The following is a 21078-nucleotide window of genomic DNA, read 5'->3' on the forward strand; positions in this document are numbered from 1 at the left end:
AGCTTGACTAGCTAAGCTCTAGTTGGGTCGAAGTTCATTGTTTAATTACTTCCTCACCAATTATCAGATAAAAAAATATAAAAACGAATAAAAAGGGAACGTGGGAAACGTAACATTACTAAAATGTTAATTAACGATGAAATTTAGAATAAGTTATCATATTTCATCAGTATTACATAGCCCTCCGAACGTGGGACAAAAAAGAGCATTGGATGATAGGTCTATTCTATACCTAGTCGGTGCTCCTACTATGCTTCTACCTCTTGAATTGGGAATTACTGAAATTTATGCCAAATTAACATTCATTTTAACATTTATTTCAGTACTTGAATTATATTTACCAAGTGGTAGTATATCCTTACTCTCATGCTACTTTTTCCCCTAGAGGATCTGTAGTTTGCGATCGATGGTCATTTAAATATAAAAGATTACCAAAGAGGAGATCTCCTTTTTGAGATTACTAAATATGTGTTTGCCAAACTTTTACAACATGAGAAGCGTGTTTAAAGTTGTATTGTGCTGAAAAAGCTAGTTATTTGTCACTACTATTCAAATACATTTGTCGCGTAGTGTGTGTTACTATATCTATCCATAATTTATCAATTTCAGACACAAATGTATGTAGGTATAAACTACTAAGTAGTACTTGAATAATTATCATCTCCAATTTAAGGAATCATAATATTTTTCATGAAATATAAAATCAGTACGTAATTGGTCGAGGAAACAAATAATACGCCAAACATAGTTTACGTTTGAAAAGAAGAACCAATTGTGAGGTCTGTTTTATGTGGCCATGATGCAATGATGTCAGTGAATGTCGTTTCCCTCTTTTTAACTTTTCGCCTTTAACCTAACGATTAGCAACAAAATAACATTCAAAACAGTACTCCTGAAAGTGTGTACTAGTTATCCTCGTCACTGTTAACTATATAGTTACATACATGATGGTAAATTTTTCTTCATATCCTATTATTTCTTATGGTATTTGTCAGATTTATTTCAAAACAATATAACCTCAAAAACTATCAAAATCTTCTTTATAGGATGTGTTTCTTATGATTCGACGAAAAAATATGACGATATTTACGGATGCGAAGGATAATACTCCGGTTCTCGAGCTTAAAAAAATCATAGAAGGTAAAGAACGTTTATTTTGTGTTCGTACAAGTGAAAAAAACGAAGTATGACAATTCAAGACTTCTTCCTGTTTTACAAGTGTTTTATTATATAAAGTGAATATTTATAAGGTACAAATTATAGTAAGTGACAGATAAATGTGATTATCCGTAGGTATATTAAAAATACCACCTGCAAATCAACAGTTGTTCAATGTGGATAATGTTGTAATGTCGGATAGTTCAGTTTTGTCTGCATATGGATTAACATCTACAACAGCGAAACCACAGTGTCCTGCATTAGTAGGATTAGCTATGCGCCAAGAAAATGGTCAGTTTGAACCCTTAGAGATGACTCCATTTTCGTTACCACCTGATCTACCAGATGTGATGAAATTTCAAGAAACCAATGGCTTTGAACAGATCGCTTGTAACAATATTAACCCATGAATCAGATGATGGTCAGGTGTTATATACAATATAATTTTACAATTGTCAGAAACTCAATGAAGGCTGACAGCTTAAGTAAATGTAATGTGAATATTAGAACTTAAACTTTATTATAGCTACATCTACAGCATTTTGTAATACTTTCAAACTATTTATCTCTTATTTGATTATACTTTGTTTAGTTACAAACTCCAATTTTATTATGAAATATGGGAGACAAGAGAATGCCTTAAATTTTGCAAAGTATGTACAACAACATTTATTACTTAATTTGCAAAATTGAAGTATTACGGATTCTAAAAACATTCAATATTAGTTTTTACAACTTTGAAGTAGAAATTTAAAAATGTGATACATTATATATAGTGTATGTAATTTGAATACATTGATTACATTTTATTATCCAACAAACAAATTATCATTTTGAGTATAAAATATAATATTTCTATGAATTGTATCTTTATTATATTATATTTTCTTAAGGACTTTAATTGCATATTCTCTCATCTGCTTATATGAAGAGTGTGATCAATATCTCTACTATGTAGAATAATGAATGCAGAATTCATGCAACTTTTAATATATAGTATCTTCCAAAACTTGTTACAGTCTCATAACAAATAATGAAATATGTAACAAATTAGGCCAGAACTGGACTGAAAACAACTTAAATCCAAACGAATTGAATGTGTACATCTGAATGAAATATTGTAGAATTGATTGAAGAAAGTTCAATATTGTAAGAATAACTAAGGACATTTTAAGAACATAATGCCAATAACGTTTATATCCTACTGTAATAGTAGATTATATAATAAATCTACATATCTTAAGTCTAAAAGTTATGGTTAATTACAGTATACAAACCAAAACAGTTAATTTTTATTTAAGCATTCGATGCGTAATAACAATGTGGAAAAGTATACTGTGTATGAAAATATGCATGACGTGAATAATGTAATCTAAGCAACTACCATACACTACTTCGTTGAACAGGAAAGGCACGATTCAGTACACTTTTAATCTTTATACTTAGTCTTAGTTTTGGAGACTTGAAAATTTAAAATTAGTAATGCCTTTTATTCTTAATAATACAGGGTTCAGTGTAAAGTGGGAAACGGTTCTATGTTATTTTGTATATTCATTTTAATTTATTGCATTCATGTTCTCAGTTTGGTTGCCATATAAAAGTCTAAATATACGCTGTTAATAAATTTCACTGCTAGTGCATATTGTATGTTTATTTATAGTTGACATGGATAAATTTTCTAATATAAATGAATTTATTAATATTGCTCAATAGTTATTATTTTTTACAATCCACAAAAACATCTGCTCTTGCTACATTTACATATTGTTTCAATCTTTTGGTGTTACTTGATATAATAAGTAAACACTATTAGTTATTTTTGTTTTTGTGTAATAACATTTCCATAATAAATTCTCTATAAAACTCCTTTTTACTTGGTATATAGTGACCACCTTCATGTTTTATTTTCTTTTTATTTGTAAACAGTTCACTAACTTCCTCTGCCATTTCTGAAAAATACAACAGCATACATGGTAATAATTTTGTTTTCATAACCATTAAATACTGTCTAACCTGTTGGAATAACTTGATCAGTTCCTCCATAAATATGTAAAGAAGGTATGCTTATTTTTTCATCGTAATATATTGCATGAGGGGCACACAGTGACTTAAATCCTGATATAATAATTGCAAAATCAAATTTGGCCTGCAATACTGCAAAATAATAGTGTTTAATTCAATTATTTTAAATAATTCATAGTTATTACATCATGCTTACATTTTTTCTGTTGCATATAACAAAGTATAGTGACAAATGCTGCTCCTTGAGAGAAGCCTATAATACCATCAAATGGACCAGACTCTTGAAATGTCTTTTCAATTAAAGTCAAACTATCTTCAAAACCTACTGATAAATTACTTGGTGCAATTGCTTTAAATACATTGTCTTCTGTATTAAACCACCATCCGTACCCTGAAAGAGAATTTAAATTATTATTTAACATTGAAACATTTACATTTATTATTAATAGTAATTCCATAAAAACTTATGCCTTCTTGTCTTATTAATTAAAAGCAAAATTTATGGGATTATACCTTCTACTGCTTCATCAACACCAAAATTACTCTTCATTGGAACTTGATGTGGTGCTCGTAGAAACAAAAAATCCACTTCCTTTTTAAATCCCTTTCTTAAGGATCCCAATTTAGTATTGAAAATAATATCTGATTGGGCATAACCATGAATGGCAAGTATCTAAAATGAACATGTATATGAAAGAAATTGTTTTCATTCATATATATATATATATATTTATATGAATTTTTATATATATTATACATATGATGTATATGTATAATATGTAAATACAATTATTAACAATTGCTTACACGTAATTTCTTAAACGAAGTAGTCATAATATTTAACGTAACAAGTGTTTCAAATAATAAATTAAAACTATGTAATTCATGAATACTATAAATTGATATTATATTTGACACTGATCATAATAAAGGTTATAAAAATGGAACGACATATAAAATTTTTTAACATTAATGATGGAACAACACTGTTATTTATTAATATCAAAATTATAAGTTAAATAATATTATTTATGTAATACAATGTAATAATACTAAAAATAAGAGTTTTCAAATGCCAGTTGAGAATAGGTTAACTTCACTGTCTACATCGTATATATATATAACATATATATACATGTATGTACATAGTTTACATTATACTCTATACGTCGAACACATTTGGGAATATAATTAATAATTCGTATAACATTACTCTCATGTATTGAATTTCTGTTCGTAGAAAATAAAACACAGTTTAAATGAAAAACGATTTATTAATTATAGGAAAATCATAAATAAAGGATAAGATATTTGAAACATTAAAGTTTAATGGTAGGCTTTCTGGGCATCTGTCCCTATGAAAATAACAATGTGAATACTAGGTATTCCCTTTTTCTCGGAAACGTAATTCCGATAACATTAAGAAAATAATATTTCTTTACATCTTAAAATTAAAATGTCGTCCTTAAATATAATATGGTTACACGAATTACAATTATATCCTTAACAAAACAGACATGAATGTTCAAAGATCATTGAGATCAACAGCATCCACTTGTGCAGTAATGATTTCATCATTACGACTATTTTCTTCAGTTTCCGTTTTATCTTCTCTGGGGAAACACAGTTTCGCCCATGAGCCAGGTTCAGCCTTTTTTAATTTGATTTCTACTTTAGTAGGCAACATCGCAACACTACTTTGTGCAATATCAACAACCTGCAAGCATAAAGTTTTAGATACAGCTTCTTGAAAAAGTATTTAAGAATCTGAGATTTTAAATGCATACTCCTTTTAATTCTAAGTCACATGAGTATCTTGAATTATCCTCCGCGAACGATAAATCCACAGATAAACGTATAGGATTCAATTTAACTGTGGAAAAATCTGGTACGTATTTCTTAGCAAAAATCGAAACTACAATGAATGTCCCTGTTTGATGCCAATCCAATCTGCATTCTTTCTTCTTACCAGCATCCTGAAAAATAGTCAAGTTTTATATGGTACAATTTATTTGCTTTGTAATATAGATTCACAAATTGCTTTGTTACCTTAGAAATCCATGTATGTTTCCCTTGCGTACATCCTGGTTGTTTCAAGAATGTAGAGAAGTCTGTGGTTTTCTTTTGACAACAAGACCAATATTTCATCCCTTCATGAAATATAGGAGCACCAGGATGATGATTACAGACTTCATTGTTAGATTCAGGACCATTATATGTAGCTTCACATGCACTGTTTCTACAACTCTGTCCAATTTTAACTTCAGTCTCTGATTCACTTTCTAGTTCCAAAGCTTTTAATCCTTTAATTTGTTCCAATAATGTAGGTGATATGGTTGGTGTTAAGGTAATTTGTGGAGTGTTGAAGGGAGGTCTTTTTAACATAGGTCCATTATTAAGAGGTTTAACAGTAATTTCTATTATTTCATTAGCCTTAGACTTATCAACTGCAGGTTTCTTTGGCTCTGGTGGCTTTATGTTCGAATGACATGATTTTGTACAACCCTTAATGTTTAAAAACTCTGTAAAGTCTATACATTTTTTATTACAACAAGACCAGCCTTTATAAGCATCATGAAATACTGGATGACCAGGGTGATGAACACAGTCGTCTGAAAATATAATCATAAAGAAAGTTAAAGCATTCAAGAAGCAAAACTTGAAACATTTAAGACTGAATTAATTATGTCATTTTGACAATATCTTTCAACATTTTTGTCAAACATTATAGAAAAAAATTTGTTTGCCACAAGCATCAACAACAATGAAAGGGTTAATAGTAAATCTTGACACATGATAGATCAATCACAAAATTCATTACACAATGTTAATGTCATTGGAAGGAAGTTGTAATGTTGACAAAACACTGGAATTTTTCCCAAACAAATACAACTTATAATACTCGAAAACTTAATACATAATTGTGTAACGAAGAATAGAGTTTTTTTTGTCATTGTTTAAATCAATGTTTCTGAAAGTTACTTTGACATGAAATTGAATAACGAACCTTCCTTGTTATCGTTAGGATCGAACTTCTTCAAACAACCACGGTTGTAGCAAAGCAACAATGTTGCTTCTTGCGACATTTTGAACTTTATTTGAACTTGTTTGGTCAAACCACGTTGTGTATGAATACACGAATACGTCAAGTTTACGAAGGAACTTGACACCGATTGTCAGCGACAAGTAACTACTGGTAACTACTGACACCAACTGACACTAGTGACTGCAACGACGTTTCTGTTGTTGCAAGCCGAAAACTTCTAGCATGTTCCAGAAAATCTAAAATTGACTTCTAAATGCAGCATCCGTAAAATATTTCGAATCGATTGGTTCATGCACATTGCCACGAAGAATGCAATAATGCAGATAGCGCTGCTGATACAAATAGCAATTGCGAGAAATGTAATTATTTTGCGAATTTTATGTATGATAACCACAGACGAAATAAGTATAAAACAGTACAAAAGTATGAAAGATTCCAATTGGAATCTGCTCATTTACGCTATACGATCTAGTGGCGAAAATTAAAAGCAGTCAAATCGTATCAACTGCTCCATGTAACATATACAGAGTCAGTTCCCTTTTTTGTTTTACTACGCTAGATATGCTAAATATTTGATAAAAAAATGAACGATACATCGGGCATTCAATTTACAAAAAGAAACCAAAAGTAAGATATATTAATTGTTGTGTATATGGGTGTTATAGCAAAGCTTGCATATATCATCCTATAGCATCCTATCTGATCCTATCCTCTTTGATCACCACTAGCCTGCACTGGCCTTAAAGGACCACCTGGGACCACCTGTCTTAAAAGGAAGTAGCATCTATGTATTTGTATACTATGTTTAGGGAAAGGTGTGTTTGACTGACAATGAGTAATTTGTTTGGCGACCGTATCCGAGGTTACAAAAAAAGGAATAAAATATGTTTGTCCATATAATACGAAGCATAATTTTCGAAATATGATACTAAACATAGTAGCATAAGACGTTCGTGTTCAGACATGGAAATTCAAATTAGATTTTTAATATGCTGCATATTTTGTACTATACACAGCAGTTGTAAGTTTATCCTACCAAATCTATCATTTTGTATTATTCTACCATTCAATTAATGTTAATTTGCAAATTGTTATTCTAGATGGTCTTCATCAAAATTTAAAATATTATGAAACTCTTCATTCATCTCATGTTCAACATAAAATTGTGAAGCGAGGTATCCAGCATAGTTATCATCCTTATAATAAAATCAGTGAATTAGAATTTTATTCTCATGGACGGTAAGATTATTTATTATAAGAAAATTGCTATTTCAATCAAATTTCTCCTGGGGTTGGGAAAATCAACCTATATATTCTTCTTTCTGTGAAGATATTTTCGACTAATTTTAACACCAAGAAAAGAAGTTATTCATTCTAAATTCAAAGCATATGAAGTCAATGGAGATGGAAAAGAAAAAACTGTACATTTAGGTAAAATACTATAATTACATACGAGTTTACAAAATGCATATTTTTTCTTTATTACCAAATCTATTTAAATATTTTAGATCATGAGAATTTTTATCATGGACGTGTATTTGGCGAAATTGATTCTCATGCACAAGTACACATTGATAATGGAATTCTTACAGCCAGTATTACGATTTCTGATGAAACATTTCACATCGAGGTACTGCTCCTATTACTTCTTAGTTAAATAATAGTAATAGTGGATTATCATTTTCATAATAATTATAAACATTTTATGTTTCAGCCATCTTGGAGGCACTTGCCTCATTTAGGGAATGAAACAATGATACTGTATAAATCATCAGATGTTAAATTTAGTTGGGAACATATTCAAAATGGGGAAGGACATACTCATGGTGCTCCTAAAACATGTGGATATGTTAAGGAAGAATTAGGTCAGTTACTACCTCACATACATTCTTGTATTAAATAATATTTTACTTTTACATAATATCTATGTATGTTACAGACATTCCAATAAATGATCTAGGAGAGACTAAAGTCTCTTCTGAGTATGATCTTATAGAAGACAGACATTCCAGAACGAAAAGGCAAACAGAGACTTATGAATATACACCAACAAAAACAAGATGCCCTTTATTATTAGTTGCTGATTATCGTTTCTACCAAGAAATGGGTGCTAGCAGTACAAAAACAACAATTAATTATTTGGTAACAAAATTACATCAAAAAAATATAGGAATCCCTTGTTTTATCTTATTTCTCAAAATCTTTCTTTATGGTTTGTAGATAAGCTTAATTGATAGAGTGCATAAAATTTATAATGATACTTTGTGGAAAGAACGGCAGGAACAAGATGGATTTAAAGGGATGGGTTTTGTTATTAAGAAAATAGTGGTTCACAGCGAGCCAACTCGCGTAAGGGGCGGTGAAACACATTATAACATGGTCAGAGAAAAGTGGGATGTGCGCACATTACTAGAGGTACAATTACATTTTTTATCATTAATATAAAATACTTAAATTTGAGGCAAATCTAAACTGCATTTAGGTATTCAGTCGTGAGTATAGTCACAAGGATTTTTGCTTAGCTCATTTATTCACTGACTTAAAGTTTGAAGGTGGTATATTAGGATTAGCATATGTAGGATCACCTCGAAGAAATTCTGTGGGTGGAATCTGTACACCAGGTATATCAGTAAACATCTTTTACTTATGAACGTTTTATTCGTCAATATCGAAACAAACTTCATTTAATACTTTTACAGAGTATTTCAAGAATGGCTATACGCTGTACCTGAATTCTGGACTGAGTTCTAGTAGGAATCATTACGGGCAAAGGGTGATTACGAGGGAAGCTGACTTAGTCACTGCACATGAATTTGGGCACAATTGGGGTTCTGAACATGATCCAGATATAACAGTAAATGTTTCTTATAATTATTTATTAAGTAGTTTAAAATAGACGTTATATTTAGTATTTTCACGTGGTGGATTATTTTAATAGGAATGTAGTCCAAGTGCTAGTCAAGGAGGCTCTTACTTAATGTACACATATAGTGTCAGTGGATACGATGTGAATAATAAGGTAAATTCGATTTTCATAGGAGTAATATAATACGCGAACTAAGAAAGTACTTATTAATTATACATGGTTCAGCGTTTTTCACCCTGTAGTTTAAGATCCATCAGAAAAGTTCTACAAGCTAAATCGGGTCGTTGTTTCTCCGAACCGGAAGAATCGTTTTGTGGTAATCTACGTGTTGAAGGAGACGAGGAATGCGATGCAGGATTACTCGGAACAGAAGATAACGATGCTTGCTGCGATAAAAATTGCAAACTTCGAAGAAGTCAAGGGGCGGTTTGTAGGTAATTATCTATTTGTATGTAACAGTGTACTATCACGTTATTGATTGTTTTTAAATGCTGGTTAACACAATATTTTCCAGTGACAAAAATTCGCCCTGTTGTCAAGGCTGTGCGTTCATGCCACTAGGTGTAAAATGCAGGGATGCACAGTACGCCACTTGTGAACAAGAATCACGTTGCACAGGAGCGTCCAGTGAATGTCCTAGATCTCCACCTATGAAAGATGGTACAGGTTGCCTTGAAAGAGGTCAATGTAGACTTGGAAAATGTGTGCCATATTGTGAGACGCAAGGTCTCCAAAGTTGCATGTGTGATACAAGTATGCTTATTATCTGTTGTCATAAATTTATATAGTATGTATAATCAAAACTATAGGTTCTCATATGAAATTGTTATTTGCAGTTGGAGATGCATGTAAAAGATGCTGTAGAATGAGCTTGAATGAAACATGTTTCCCCATAGATCCACAGGACATTTTGCCTGATGGAACTCCTTGTATTCAAGGCTTTTGCAATAAGGTAATATTGCTTAAAGAAATATTATTATAACTTTTCAATACAACCGTATAAATGGAAGAATATTCCTAGGGTATTTGTGAGAAAACAATTCAAGATGTGGTAGAAAGATTCTGGGACATTATTGAAGACATAAATATTAATAAGGTCATGCGGTTTTTGAAAGATAATATAGTAGGGGCTGTCATTATTATCACTGCCATCGTGTGGATTCCGACAAGTTGCGTTATCAGTTATATCGACCACAGACGTGTGAAAGAAAGTGAAAAGAAGTGGCGATGGAAACATACGGAAGAACTTATTCATCCTGACGAACAAAGACAAATTATTTACATAGGTGGACAACGGCAAAGGATACAACAGGTTACGCAGCAGTCGTAAATAATTCATGTATATATACGTAACCTAAAGTGCTATATGTAGTGAAACTTCTAGTCACGAATATGTTTATGTTTTATAACGTGTACAGTTTTTATTTTTTGTTTACAAACAAGGCATTCTTAACTCCCGAAAATAGTATTTTTTTAAAAACGGATACAATAATATAAAAATAATTTAAATGAAACTGCACCAAATCAACAGTAATATGTACATTTCATTGAATAGTTTATTTCATTAAAGTATTTATTCTATAATTTTATATACAAGGTGTTCCAAAAAGATGGGACAATCCGCAACATAGATATTCCTTGTGCAAATACAAATCAAAAGTCCTTTACCTTTTTGTAATCAGAATCTTCGTTTCCGAGATATTAGCAGTTAAATAAACTCACACGTACGCGCAGACACAGTTAAGAAGCGCACGACCCAAGTCACTGGCCTCTGCTTCTTAACTGCATCGACGCGTACGTGTGGCCCACCGCTCAGCTGATCGTTAACTGCTAAGTCGTTTAACTGTTAACATCTCGAAAATGGAGCTTCAGATTACAAAACGGTAATGGACTTTTTGATTTGTATTTGTATAAGGAATATCCGTGTGCGGATTGTCCCATCCTTTATGACACCCTTTATATTTATACTAAGTTTTATTTACAACCTGTACAAAACAGAAATAAAAGAGTTTGTAGGTGAATCGAATTACATAACTAATTATGATATTCTTAACAGAATATAGTGTGTGCCATTTAAAATAATTTACCTTAAAAATTCGATATTTTCACAATATAGAAAAATATTTAGAGTAATAAAAGAATAACTTTCTGTTCGAAGTTTTCTAATGAGGTTACACTTCGAATAATTTTTTATTTTATTATAAATAAAAGTGTTACATTGCTATACTAATCGAGATTGAGTCCCGTCCCTTAAAAGTTGCCAAGGGTAGCGCCTCCAAACCATTAACTTGGCGAAATTTGTAGAGATCTATTTAGGGTTCTTATCTTGCGTAGACTAGAGACTCTATCCTATCCTCTTTGGTGTTACCCAAGCTGACCCCCGTGACCCAAGCCATACTGCGTGGAGGTATACATATAACATATCTCGTCGGTCGGCGTAACGCGACCCACTTTCTGGTTTTTTTGCTTTAAACATAGTGGCCATAGGTAAAAAACTATCTCAGCGCACTCAGCAGGTTCGTCTGCAACATAAACGAAGCAGCAGACCCTGCGTTTCAAAATGACCTTAAGAACGTACCCAAAAAACAACGCAGCTAAAATGTTGAAAAAGCACCTGAAAGTAGAGATTCGACACTTTCAAACGATTTTTTAATAATATCGATACGACCAATTGAACTCGGCCCCATTTTTCAAGTTCGTAGAGATAATCCCTTAATTTTTTTGCGGAGTGTATTATACAAAAAATCGTATGGCTACATTTAAAAAACTGAATGTAACATATGCTAAAAAATTATTGTAAACAGCGTTTTTGTGTCAAATTATCGCAAGTAAATAGAGAGGAAAGTTGTGGGACCATTGTTAAATGGGTTATCATATATATTCTGCTCAAACGAAAAGATTTATTTGTACCTAGGATTGAGCTTACAAGATGAGGTTCTCAACCTAAATACAGCACTCACCTTTCTGTTACACGTGTTGTGCCTTGTGGCGCTAACCTATTTGAGAGTGTATTACGTGTGCTTCAATAACGTGTCTTCATACACATGATACCTTAAATTTGGTAGTTGCATCAGTACCAGCCGGTACCAGATAGTTCGCGAAGTACTTGTCGAAAGATCTTTAAGAATGATAGAAAAGTTGCCAGAAACAATTAACTTCCCGAAGGAAGAAGAAGTGATTTTGGAATTGTGGAAAAAGCTGGGTGCTTTTCAAAATTGCTTGAAACAATCCAAGGGGAAACCAAAATACTCGTTCTACGATGGTCCACCTTTTGCTACCGGGCTGCCCCATTACGGACATATACTAGCCGGTACAATAAAAGACATTTTAACGAGATATGCTCATCAATCTGGTTATCACGTGGAAAGGAGATTCGGTTGGGATACTCATGGTTTGCCTGTTGAGTTTGAAATAGATAAAGCTTTGGACATAAAAGGACCTGACGATGTCGCGAAAATGGGGATTGCAAATTATAATAAGGAATGTAGAAATATTGTAACGAGGTACGCAATGGAATGGGAAATGATTGTAAGCAGAATCGGCAGATGGATAGATTTCAAAAATGATTATAAAACATTGTATCCTTGGTACATGGAATCAATATGGTGGATATTCAAAGAGCTGTATAATAAGGGTCTTGTGTATCAGGGTGTTAAAGTAATGCCTTTTTCTACTGGTTGTAATACACCGTTGTCCAACTTTGAATCAGGACAGAACTACAAAAATGTTGTTGACCCTTCTATAGTCATATCATTTCCTTTAGTGGATGAGCCTGGCATTTCCATTCTTGCTTGGACCACTACTCCTTGGACTTTACCTAGTAACATGGCACTTTGTTGTAATCCTAATTTTGAATATGTGGAGGTTCAAGATCATGCTTCTGGTAATGTCTATATTATATTAGAATCAAGTCTAGAACTTGTATATAAATCCAAAGATCTATATTCCATACAAGGTAAAAGAACAGGGTCCGAGTTAAAGGGAAAAGCATATGTACCTGTATTTCCATATTTCCAAAATTTAAAAGAGAAAGGTGCTTTTGTAGTACTAAATGATACCTATGTTACTGCAGAAACTGGTACAGGCATTGTTCACCAAGCTCCTTATTTTGGTGAAGATGATTATCGTTGTTGTTTGGCAGCTGGTGTTATAACCAGAGATCAAGAGATTATATGTCCTATTGATAGCTGTGGACGTTTTGTGGAACCAGTTCATGATTTTCTTGGGAAATATGTAAAAGATGCTGATAAAGAAATTATTAAGTACCTTCAAGTAAATAAGAGATTAGTTCATTGTGGTACCACTAAACATAGTTATCCATATTGTTGGAGATCTGATACCCCATTAATTTACAAAGCTGTACCATCGTGGTTCATTAGAGTAGAAGCCATAAAGGATAAGCTTATTACAGCAAACAGCACTACATATTGGGTACCAGATTATGTTAAAGAAAAAAGGTTTGGTAACTGGCTGCGAGATGCCCGTGATTGGGCTATCAGTAGAAACCGTTACTGGGGTAATCCGATTCCCTTATGGATTTCAGAAGATGGACAGGAAGTCGTATGTGTAGGAAGTATTGCAGAATTAGAAGAATTAACAAATACTAAGATAACAGACATTCATAGGGAAAGTATAGACCATTTAACTATTCCTTCAAGTCGACTGGGATATCCACCTTTAAAGCGTGTACCTGAAGTCTTTGACTGCTGGTTTGAATCTGGTTCTATGCCATATGCACAGATGCACTATCCGTTCGAACACAAAAAAGACTTCGAGGAGAGTTTTCCAGCTGATTTTATTGGAGAAGGTATTGATCAAACTCGTGGATGGTTTTATACTCTGCTAGTTATATCAACTGCTCTTTTTGGAAGAGCTCCATTTAAAAGTCTTGTCGCTAATGGCTTAATACTAGCATCTGATGGACAGAAAATGTCGAAACGCAAGAAGAATTATCCAGACCCTATAGAAATTGTTAACAAATATGGAGCAGATGCGCTTCGCTTGTACCTAATTAATTCACCTGTTGTAAGAGCTGAAAATTTACGTTTCAAGGAAGAAGGGGTTAGGGATGTCATAAAAGATGTGTTCTTACCTTGGTACAATGCATTCAGATTCTTAATGCAAAATATTGAGAGATTTGAAAGAGAAGAGAAAATTGCTTTCGTGTATGATGATGCTAAAGATTTATGTTCTAATAATATAATGGATAGATGGATTCTATCTTTCACTCAAACATTATTACAGTTTGTTAAACGAGAAATGAAAGCTTATAAATTATACACTGTAGTACCTCACTTGGTAAAATATATAGATCATCTTACTAATTGGTATGTAAGAATGAATAGAAAACGTATCAAAGGTGATGGTGATGTAACCGATTGTCGACAAGCATTAAATACTTTATTTTCTGTTCTTTATACCATGGTATGCATAAATGCTCCATTTACACCGTTCTTGACAGAATTTATGTTCCAACGTTTGGTGAAACTACTTCCACCATCCAAACGAAATATGGACAGCGTTCATTACCAGATGGTACCTGAATCCCATTCACAATTAATTGATGAAAGTATTGAAAAAGCTGTATCATATATGCAAGCGGTAATTGAATTGGGCCGTGTTGTAAGAGATAGGAAAACAATGCCTACTAAATACCCATTGCCAGAAGTTGTGGTAATTCACCAAGATGCTGAAGTACTAAAGGAAATAGTCTCCTTGAAGTCATATATTCTTGAGGAACTTAATGTAAAAGAGTTAACAGTTACCACAGACAAGCAGAAGTATGGTGTTACATTGAGAGCAGAACCAGATCATAAAGTACTTGGAGCACGTCTTAAGGGAGAATTTAAGTCTGTTACTCAAGCTATTAAAGAACTTTCCAATGAACAATTGCAAACATTTGTTACAACAAAAGAAATTATTGTGCAAGGTCATAAATTGGAAGAACAAGATTTACGTTTGATGTTTAGTTTCACTGGACCAGCAGCTGAACAGTTATCTGAGCAATATGAAGCCCATAGTGAAGGAAATATTTTAATACTCCTGGATGTTACACCTGATGAAAGTATGCATAATGAAGGAATAGCAAGGGAAGTAATTAATAGGGTTCAAAAACTAAGAAAGAAAGCACAGTTGATTCCATCGGATAACGCGATTGCATACTATGAAATTCGGGACAAAACTAGTAATTTAGCCAAAGTAATTGTTAACCACAAAGAGTTTATTGAATGTTCAACTAAAACACCTCAAGAAGACATGTCCAAGATTCCAAACAATGCAAGTGTAATTATAGAAGAGATGCAGAAGATTAAGGGAGTGGACATGAACTTGGTTTTAATAAAGAATGAAGATTACGTTGAAAATAACAAAACAAATGTGGAACCATTTTTGAAATATGTTAACGTTGAAATTGTAGATATAAAACCAAGATTTGGAGCTACCAGCACTATTGGTACTGTTTTATTAGAAGCTCCAAAATCATTAGTTCCTATTTCATATGAACGATTGAAACGAGAGATTGAATTAATATTTGGTATTTATGGTTGTCATTATGATATGTATATTGATAATAAGTTAGTGTCGAAAATAACTGACATTTCATTATTACATCAAAAAACTATAAAAATAACAAAAGCTGCTTTATCTGTGAATCAATCATCTACAACATTGAATCATCCAGCTTGTAAATTTGTTAATATCAACGGCGGGGTAGAAAAATGTACTATTTTTTTAGAAAATCCAAGAGAAAACTTTAGTTTAAATCATGTAATGTTGAAACAACGATTACACCTTTTCTTTGATAAAGTAGATTTTTCAGAATCTTTACCTACAATGTTAAGTCATTTACATGGTAAGACATTGCAATTAAGTTAACTTTTGTATAGAAAATGAGTTTTAATTTTTATTTATTTGCCCAAAATATTATTCAAAGTTTGATAACTTCATCGAAATCCAGATTGAAGTTATATTAGGTACACTATGAGTATGTGTTGTGTATTTAAGCATGAACTTCAATTTGTCGCTAACTTTGTCTAGAAATGACTTATTTATTTTAATGAAAAAACTTTGTAAATTGATAATTGTTTCCTACAGAAGAACAGTATATAATTGTAAACATGTACTAAAATGAAAAGATAATAAATTACTATACACTATACAGTTTCTACATTTTTATACCGTTGGACATATACTCTTTAATTTTTTCAACTCATGGAAAACGAATTTTTATTTACATCATTTCAATTTATCGACAAAATATGTATTAATGCAACAGAATATCGTATAGAAATTTATTCACATTCAATAAAACAATTGTAATAATATTCTGTAATTAAATTTTCCTAGGAACTACTATGGTACAATGTAGTACAAGAGGCAATAAAGCCTGAGTTCAAATTCGTCAGTTACAAATCACTTTTCTCGTCGATACAGTTTTTTAGAAATAGTACTGAAATTAATTTTTTGTAAGTAACATGAAGTGTATCTCACAGTAAGCTACAATCGTTAATATTTTAATATATTGCGAATCATTTATATACACACTTTTTTAATTATTTTTCAGTAACAATGAATATAATGGTGCTTAAAAACAGTATATATCTTCACATGTAACTTCCATATTATAGGATTGCAAGTTTTAAAGTTTATAACTTTCTTGTATTGAAATTAAATATGTTTTACTCTAATGGTAACTGCAACCTATAATTAATAATCGTACATATCTTATTCAGATTTAAGTCACGCATGCACGATAGAACTTTCAAATCTAATAAAGAAATTACAAACATACAAATCTATAACAAACGCTTCCTCGAAAGTAATATAATACAGCACCATTGTAACCACAGTACATAATATTTATTATACAACTAATTCAACAATCAAATAATATTCATCAGAGTAATTTCACAAATATGTTTAAATGAACAAATATATCAGCTAGGTACTTACTAAAGTATTCTTTGATACAAATTTAACGTCACAATATACGTTTCCATGATAGATTATACTTTTATGTTAACACAGGGAAACTTTCTCTAAATATGTAAGTTAATTTTGAACATAATACATACAAATTCATTTAGTCTGAAATGCGACCGTACTAACTATAGGGTATATTTCATCTCTTACTCAAATGAGTTAATTTGAACAATTGATAAAAAATCACAATAGACCATCATGCTCTTCGCAATATTATAACATATGCGTTCAAATGATGGTACCGTTAATGTTACAAAAATTATGTCTTAAAGTGCTTCTCAACATATCTAATTCAAATTTATTCCATATTTCTGATGTTGTCTTGGTCAGGAAAGTAGTTACTGAACAAAGAAACCGTGAAAATTGCAGTGAGCGCGTACAATGCAAGCGTAGTAGTTGCGGTAAAAAGTTGAGCATAGTGGTATCTAGAATACCATGCTAAACATAACATAAGAGTCAAAATGCTCACTAACAGTCTACTCAAATTCCACTCATTATGTACTGAACTGATACCTGTGCCAGCAGGTATATCCGAAAATGACTGAGGATTAAAGTAAAGTGATGATGAATTATTCAATGTCGAAGTTTGAGGTGATGCAGGGCTTGGTCGAGGCTGGTGTACTAGACAGTGAACTACACAATTATTGTGCAATCCACATTGTTCCAACGTTTGACTGTCAGGTTGCAATACCCGACCTTTAAAAATTAATCGCACCAATTTATGTGCTTCGAGTTCAATTTGAAAATGTCTCCTGTAAAAATATGAGGCTTCATAATACTTGCATTCCGATTAATTTCGCAGAATATATAGAGAGTTCTGATAGTAGCAACCTTTTAAAGTCCCCAAGCAGTTCTTTGAGGCTACCAGTGACTACTTTTTGATCATCATTTATAAATATAAGTCTTATGCTAATTTCAATTGCATTATTTGTTGAAAGGTTTTCAACTGAACATTCTACAGTATCAGTACCCGTCGATGTTGGTACATTTGCTTCCTCTGTAGTGTTCACTTTGGTTTGCCTTTGTAACAATGCTGTACTATCATTATTATATGAGTCCATGGCTTCAATTAATACTTCCTCTGTAGCAGTTGCCTCAGATGTTCTATGTGTTTCTGGAGAAACTCCTGCATTTGTATCTATTGTAACAGATAGTTATTAATTGTGATAGTTTCGTTACACTCTTTATAGAAGTACAATAGAACTCCAGTTATTGGAATCTATTAAAGACCAAAATGGATTCCATAAGAGGAATGCAACTAACTTCAATGGTTTTTCATTCATTCAATAGGAGATTCCAGAAAATTATATTCTACTATATTCTTAAACAGGATATATCACCTGCAACAGATGGTTCAGGACAACTTTGTGTGGTGTCACTATTGTCATCACTAATAGGTTCTGCTGATTCTTCCTCTGATATCTCCAAGTTTGGAGGCCGATTGAAGGAGCTAACATTTTGATGATTAGATCTGAGCTCAGCAATGCGTGTGCGTGTTCGACGTTGCAAGATAAGTACTGTGCGTATTAATGGTTGATCTGCAATACTTGTGGAACACCAGGCAAGCCAGCCAATCAGGAAGGTGACCACAACAATAAAAAAATGTGTCACTTCATCCCCAACACCCTCGACAAGAGTCATCTCTATAATTTGGAATTATTCTGTACAAATAAGAAAACTTAAATAAATATTAAAGTAATATTAACATCACTTTATATTACAAGACAAACAAAGTTCACATATGCTTTATAACGATCAATACTAAATATGTCTCTTTATGCTGTTATCCATATTCTTTCTATGACAATTCCAAGTATTAAAAGAATATACTATGTTATGATATTATAGCTTTTCCAAGGTATCATTTACAAATAAGACAAAAATTTATCGTGTTTTCTTTTCAGTAATTTCAAGGTGAAATCCACAGTATTTTTTCCATACGCGGTGGTGTTTAGGTATAAACATTCGAAATGAGTCGAATAAAACTGTAACAAATAACTGGGGCACATTTGTATTACTTTTTTCGGTGTTTTCCAATGTAATGAAAGTATGTTATTTACACATATCAAGAAAATCTGTGCGGGAACAACGATTCCACGTATTTTCCGTTATACTGCAAAAGAAAATTTACATGGCCATTCTTGTCTCTCCTTGTCAGTTGTTCATCACTATCCTCACCTTGATTTATATAAATCGCAATTGAACAAAATTAAAACAGCATCAAAAACACTTATAAAAATCTCATCTACAAATATCTGGAGATGACGCAAATAGTTTGTGACAGACAGCGACGTATGTGAACTAGTTCATAATTAATGAAGAAAACATGCACATACGAGATGCGCTTTCTTTTGATGATTTCAAAACAAATCATCCATAGCCTCGATCAGCCCCGATCCGTTTATGCAGAATACGTTTTAAGTTCCTATTATGCAAGATAACATATTACCAACCTTTTCCTTTAAGTGCTCATATACAATATGTGCATCAGAAATATGAAAATAAAAAAAAGAATCATGTTCTCCCAATGTTTGTTCCGTAAGAGGAAAACTAAAATGCATTTTAATATGTGATCGACATAATTTTTTCTGATATTAATAACAAATTTAGTATTATATAATTATTATCAGAATGTATTAAATCAAAGAAATTTATTCGTGTATTCTGTTGTTCTATCCCTTAAGTTTACAAATATGTCTGTTTAATAAAATAGCTGTTTACGGAAAATGACGTTAACTATATTTTTAAGTAGTAAGTAAATAATTAGTCTTTCGTAATATCAAGACGGTGTAATTTATTTTAGTGACTGAAATAAAGCTTTATTTTATAATTAATTTGCATTCATAAGTTTAGTATTTGCTAATAGTGTTTCAGGTAATTTCGGATCGAATTTTATTGAATTGCAAATGTTTAATAGTTTACTTATATGGTTTTTTCCATTAGATCTCATTTTACAATAATCGAAATAAATAGTCTTCTTTACTTTGATCATCTGATACTTTTAAATGAAAAGTCATTAACCACAATGGGAGCTCTCTCTTGTGACGTTATATTCAATGGTTGGTCTCATCACCAGTTTCGATGCCACACTTTCTGTGATTAATTAGTTTCTTTGATGCGCATTCATTTTATTCGTGCAATAATCTAAACATTGTGATAAAGGAAAATGTCGTTTTTGGATATTGCCAGATATTGCGATACTCATATATTTAGCTTCTACCACGGACGAGGTATAGGAGTAGACACTTCATCCAATGTATTTTTTCAGCTTCATTTTCTGAGGCGACGCTGCCCCATTTCCATTTTAGTGTCACCACCCACCGCAGATTCACCGTTTTCAAAACCGGATAATAGTTGGCGCCGAATGTTAACGTATCTTAACGATTTATATCTCAAAAAATTGCTCCCAATTTCATCCTTCCGAATCTGAAATTGCTGCCACAGCACCGTTTATAATTAATAAGATATTCGCAAAAGAAAAAGCAAAAACTCGTTTACAAAATAAGTAGTAAATGGCCTTTTTACACAAATATTATGGCACCAAAAAATTGCTCTCGATTTGTTTTATAATAATCAATAGTTAGATATCTCAATAACAACTTATTAACGAGGAGCAAACAAAATATTGTTGTTGCATAGAGGTTAGGTATACGTCATATGGTAGGCGGTCGTTTATTGCAGCCTTCGGGGTTATAGAGGGCCAGAATTCCAGGAATTGTTCAATAAACGAGCAATAATACTTGCAAATTATCTTCTAGTTATAGGATATCGTAATAATAAGCAAAACACAGATTTCTTAAGTATGCTGTAAATTTTATTTTTTACTCCATTTCGTCAATAGATATGCAATATGCATGCAATACATATGCAATGATTGCAGGGAGAAAATATTTTCGATACATTTTTTCATTCTTCTCATTGTAAACCTCTTCTTCAGAGATTTGCGATGTCCGTTCAATATGAATCAGTTCCCATACAATTAACGCATTTCGTTGTCCATCTTAAA

The 21078-nt window shown here is 32.1% G+C and overlaps 6 protein-coding genes across 8 annotated transcripts; 3 read left to right on the plus strand and 3 right to left on the minus strand.

Moving 5' to 3' along the window:
* The first annotated feature begins 820 nt into the window (after positions 1 to 820).
* Positions 821 to 1618, plus strand: LOC107193200 (transcription elongation factor B polypeptide 2). The gene is made up of 3 exons (XM_015582603.1): positions 821 to 950; positions 1047 to 1140; positions 1294 to 1618. The coding sequence occupies exons 1-3, from the start codon at positions 945 to 947 to the stop codon at positions 1566 to 1568; spliced, it is 375 nt and encodes a 124-aa protein (XP_015438089.1). The 5' UTR covers positions 821 to 944; the 3' UTR covers positions 1569 to 1618.
* A 1349-nt stretch (positions 1619 to 2967) lies between these two features.
* LOC107193201 (UPF0483 protein CG5412) lies at positions 2968 to 4044 on the minus strand. The gene is made up of 5 exons (XM_015582605.1): positions 3988 to 4044; positions 3694 to 3853; positions 3377 to 3571; positions 3172 to 3312; positions 2968 to 3107 (listed from the first exon to the last, which is right to left on the minus strand). The coding sequence occupies exons 1-5, from the start codon at positions 4012 to 4014 to the stop codon at positions 2968 to 2970; spliced, it is 663 nt and encodes a 220-aa protein (XP_015438091.1). The 5' UTR covers positions 4015 to 4044.
* Positions 4045 to 4454: 410 nt separating this feature from the next.
* On the minus strand, positions 4455 to 6266 carry LOC107193199 (cysteine and histidine-rich domain-containing protein). Its single transcript, XM_015582602.1, has 4 exons — positions 6188 to 6266; positions 5230 to 5792; positions 4968 to 5156; positions 4455 to 4897 (listed from the first exon to the last, which is right to left on the minus strand). The coding sequence occupies exons 1-4, from the start codon at positions 6264 to 6266 to the stop codon at positions 4706 to 4708; spliced, it is 1023 nt and encodes a 340-aa protein (XP_015438088.1). The 3' UTR covers positions 4455 to 4705.
* Positions 6267 to 7189: 923 nt separating this feature from the next.
* On the plus strand, positions 7190 to 10570 carry LOC107193191 (ADAM 17-like protease). Its single transcript, XM_015582593.1, has 14 exons — positions 7190 to 7247; positions 7327 to 7465; positions 7557 to 7657; positions 7735 to 7856; positions 7941 to 8091; positions 8166 to 8368; positions 8447 to 8641; positions 8709 to 8847; positions 8926 to 9080; positions 9165 to 9245; positions 9318 to 9526; positions 9607 to 9845; positions 9929 to 10044; positions 10114 to 10570. The coding sequence occupies exons 1-14, from the start codon at positions 7190 to 7192 to the stop codon at positions 10420 to 10422; spliced, it is 2217 nt and encodes a 738-aa protein (XP_015438079.1). The 3' UTR covers positions 10423 to 10570.
* A 1596-nt stretch (positions 10571 to 12166) lies between these two features.
* On the plus strand, positions 12167 to 15965 carry LOC107193195 (isoleucine--tRNA ligase, cytoplasmic). Its single transcript, XM_015582597.1, has one exon. It carries the CDS (start codon positions 12219 to 12221, stop codon positions 15963 to 15965), a length of 3747 nt encoding a protein of 1248 aa, XP_015438083.1. The 5' UTR covers positions 12167 to 12218.
* Positions 15966 to 17303: 1338 nt separating this feature from the next.
* LOC107193196 (transmembrane and ubiquitin-like domain-containing protein 1) lies at positions 17304 to 19445 on the minus strand. 3 transcript variants are annotated; one of them, XM_015582600.1, is made up of 4 exons: positions 19409 to 19445; positions 18413 to 18733; positions 17904 to 18210; positions 17304 to 17824 (listed from the first exon to the last, which is right to left on the minus strand). In XM_015582600.1, the coding sequence occupies exons 2-4, from the start codon at positions 18711 to 18713 to the stop codon at positions 17371 to 17373; spliced, it is 1062 nt and encodes a 353-aa protein (XP_015438086.1). In that variant the 5' UTR covers positions 18714 to 18733; positions 19409 to 19445; the 3' UTR covers positions 17304 to 17370. The 3 variants fall into 3 exon arrangements, with proteins under 3 accessions (XP_015438086.1, XP_015438084.1, XP_015438085.1); XM_015582598.1 differs by lacking the exon at positions 19409 to 19445 and adding an exon at positions 19251 to 19377; XM_015582599.1 differs by lacking the exon at positions 19409 to 19445 and adding an exon at positions 19133 to 19180.
* Between the last annotated feature and the right edge of the window lie 1633 nt (positions 19446 to 21078).

This window comes from Dufourea novaeangliae, unplaced genomic scaffold, assembly GCF_001272555.1.
Source record: "Dufourea novaeangliae isolate 0120121106 unplaced genomic scaffold, ASM127255v1 scaffold712, whole genome shotgun sequence".
NCBI lineage: Eukaryota > Metazoa > Arthropoda > Insecta > Hymenoptera > Halictidae > Dufourea > Dufourea novaeangliae.